Here is a 3,271-nt window from a genome sequence, read left to right on the forward strand (position 1 = left end):
TCATCTTTTATAACCTGTTCTTAATTTTCGCTTTTCCACCTTGAGTTTTAGAGTCATTTATTCACCTGTTTTTTTATACAGGTGAATGTATAATGTTAAATGTATTCTCAAGATTTTTTCTTTTCTTTTTATAAGCTCTGAAATTTTATCTTTTTATATGCCCCAGGCATATAAGGTTACTTACCTTCACTGTAGAGTCCTCAACTACATACTTCTTTCCAATAAGGGAAATCAATACTAAAATCCTCTTTTACTCAATGTGAGTCTTTCTGTTATCATCATATTCTTTATTTTTTTAAATTTTATTGAATTTATTAGGGTGACATTGGTAAATAAAATTATATAGGTTTTATGTGTACAGTTTTATAGTACATCACAGTTAAGAGAAAGAAGTAACAATTTGCAAATCATATATCTGCTAAGGGTTTTATAATTAAAATATCTAAAAACCCCTCCAACCTCAATAAGCAAAAAACAACCTCATCACAAAAGGGAAAATTATTCAAGTCGGGACTTCACCAAGAAGATGTATATATGACAAATAAGCACATGAAAAAAAGCAAAAAAAGTATTTGCCATAAGGGAAATACAAATTTAAAACAATGACATATCACTACATGCCTATCAATATAGCAAAGCAAAATAAAATAAGCATAAAAAATCTGACCATACCAAGTACTAGCTGAGAGATGGAGGAACTGTAATTCTCACTAGTGGTCAGAGTGTCAAATGGACCATTACTTTGGAAAGCATGTTAACACTATTTTAAACAGTTAAAAAAATATTTACCTCATGATCTAGCCTTTCCATTTCCAGCTGTTACCCAATAGCTTAATACTTTCCAGTTTAAAATGCATGTCATTTATGTAATATAGAACATAATGAGGTAAAATTAGTGTGAAGGTCAGAAAAAGTAAAAATTCTGTATAAGATAAAGAGATGCATGAAAATAGAGAAGAAAAATATGGAATGTAGAGAAGGAAAAGTATAACTAAAAAAATTGTACAAGGGTAAAGCATTTAGAGAGGGGCAATGGGAAATGTGCAAACAAGTTTTTATTCCACTTTATTAAGTTTCTCTTACTTAAATTTTATCTGCAAAATTAGGGTTCCTTAACCATTCTACTTAATTTGGTGTCTTATGACCCTTTGGGGGTAGTAAAGGAAGAGCTGTGTTACCCAAGAGAAAAATTACCCATTTTACATTTTTCTGAGGATGCTACCAACCATGAAAGCAGTAAACACCTGTGATCGTATATTATCTTCCTCTGAAAATAAACAGTCCCAGCAGTCCAGCCCCAAACCTAATCCCATATGTGCATTAAGATGATTGCTTCTGCATAAAAAACCCTAGTCTTCAGGCATTGCTTGTCACTAGCAGTGGAAAAATTTATTTCTAGAGAGAGGGATTTTGCCCTAAAGGATAAAGAATCAGGTCTCTATTTTGCTGAGTTTATAACACTAAAGGAAATTGCATTGTATTTTCTGTTTTTTTCGAAAGCAGACAAACATTATTCAAAATTAGGGGATCATAAGCTGATCTGATTTGCCACATCTCTAGAAATATTTCAATTGTGTCTTCATGCCTTCTATCGCCATCTCAAACTACAATAGTTCCAGATTTAGCCTCACTGGATTCCCTGGCCTGGAAGTTGACTATCTCTGGCTCTCCATCCCTTTCTCCTCCATCTACACTATGATTTTTCTGGGAAACTGCCTGGTGCTGCATGTGATCCGAACTGAGCCGAGCCTGCATGAGCCCATGTTCTACTTCCTGGCCATGCTGGCTCTCACTGACCTGTGCATGGGACTCTCCACCATGTATACAGTGCTGGGAATCCTATGGGGGATCATTCAAGAGATCAGCCTGGATGCCTGCATTGCCCAGTCTTATTTCATCCATGGTCTGTCCTTTATGGAGTCCTCTGTTCTCCTTGCTATGGCTTTTGACCGCTACATCGCCATTTGCCACCCACTGCGCTACTCCTCCATCCTAACTAATGACAAAATCATAAAAATTGGGGTCGCAATCTTATGTAGAAGTACTTTACTCATACCTCCGGTCATCATTCGCCTAAAGTTCTTAAATTATTGCCATCCCCACATTCTCTCTCACTCTTTCTGCCTGCACCAAGACTTAATTAGAATGGCCTGCTCAGACATCCGCTTCAACAGCATCTATGGTCTGGCCCTGGTGATCAGCAACTTGTTGTTGGATGCAGTGCTTATACTTGTGTCCTATGTCATGATCTTGCATGCAGTCCTAGCTATTGCATCACAGGAGGAGAGAATCAAGTCCTTGCAGACCTGTGTATCTCACATCTGTGCCGTTTCAGTTTTCTACATCCCAATCATTGGCCTGACTATGGTGCATCGCTTTGGGAAACACCTCTCACCTTTGGTACATGTGTTCATGGGCAACGTCTATATCCTTTTCCCTCCCTTGATGAACCCCATTATTTATAGCATCAAAACCCAGCAAATAAGAAGGAGAGTCCAGAGACTGTTTTACTTGAAAGAAATGTGCTGAGATCAATGTGCATGATTTTAAAAGTCGACAAGTGGAAATAAAAAGGGTAAGAATCAGTATATAATTAAAAATGTATTTAATGACTTCTATTTGTGTAATTGCTATGTTGCAAATAATTTCCTTTTCATTTTGCCCACAGCAATCATAAATCAGTGAGATTGACATGGGTTATATTCTTATCAATTATATAAATCATAATAAATACATATTAATATATGAGAAAAATTAGCTGTTAAAATTTCTATCTTACTATGGCTACCTGAGTGAGAATGGTTTTGAATTCACCCAATATAGAAAATGTGAATTTTCTAAGTTAAATTCCTTCAGGTAATTACTAAAGGATCAATAATGATCTTAGTCCATTTTCACTAGTCTAGGAAACATTTTTGTTTATTGTTTAGCAATCATCTCTGCTACCCATGATAATGTAATGGAGTAAGCATATAAGGATACTAGACTATTTGGATGATTTAAAAAGTAGTGAAACAAACAAACAAAAAACTAATCTGACGCTATTTTCCCACCAGCCAAACATTCTTTTCTCACTTGTATAGTATGAATAGTAATTGAACTGGAGATATAGAAAACCAGTAATTGTCAGAGTAGAAAGAATCAGACTTTTGTGGTCGTTTATTTTTTTAATCTAAATAATAATAACAATAGCAACTAGCATTTGGAAACCATTTTAAATGTTTATTATGAGTCCATATCTCATTTAAATCCAAGTCCCAATTAATAAAAA

General features: G+C 35.0%; 1 protein-coding gene across 1 annotated transcript; it reads left to right on the forward strand.

Moving 5' to 3' along the window:
• Positions 1-1,581: 1,581 nt before the first annotated feature.
• On the forward strand, positions 1,582-2,529 carry LOC308525471 (olfactory receptor 51V1-like; the record flags this gene model as incomplete). Its single annotated transcript, XM_081100288.1, has 1 exon — positions 1,582-2,529. One exon carries the CDS (start codon positions 1,582-1,584, stop codon positions 2,527-2,529), a length of 948 nt encoding a protein of 315 aa, XP_080956414.1.
• Between the last annotated feature and the right edge of the window lie 742 nt (positions 2,530-3,271).

Source organism: Myotis nattereri (genome assembly GCF_964212035.1).
Source record: "Myotis nattereri genome assembly, chromosome: 9".
Taxonomy (NCBI): domain Eukaryota; kingdom Metazoa; phylum Chordata; class Mammalia; order Chiroptera; family Vespertilionidae; genus Myotis; species Myotis nattereri.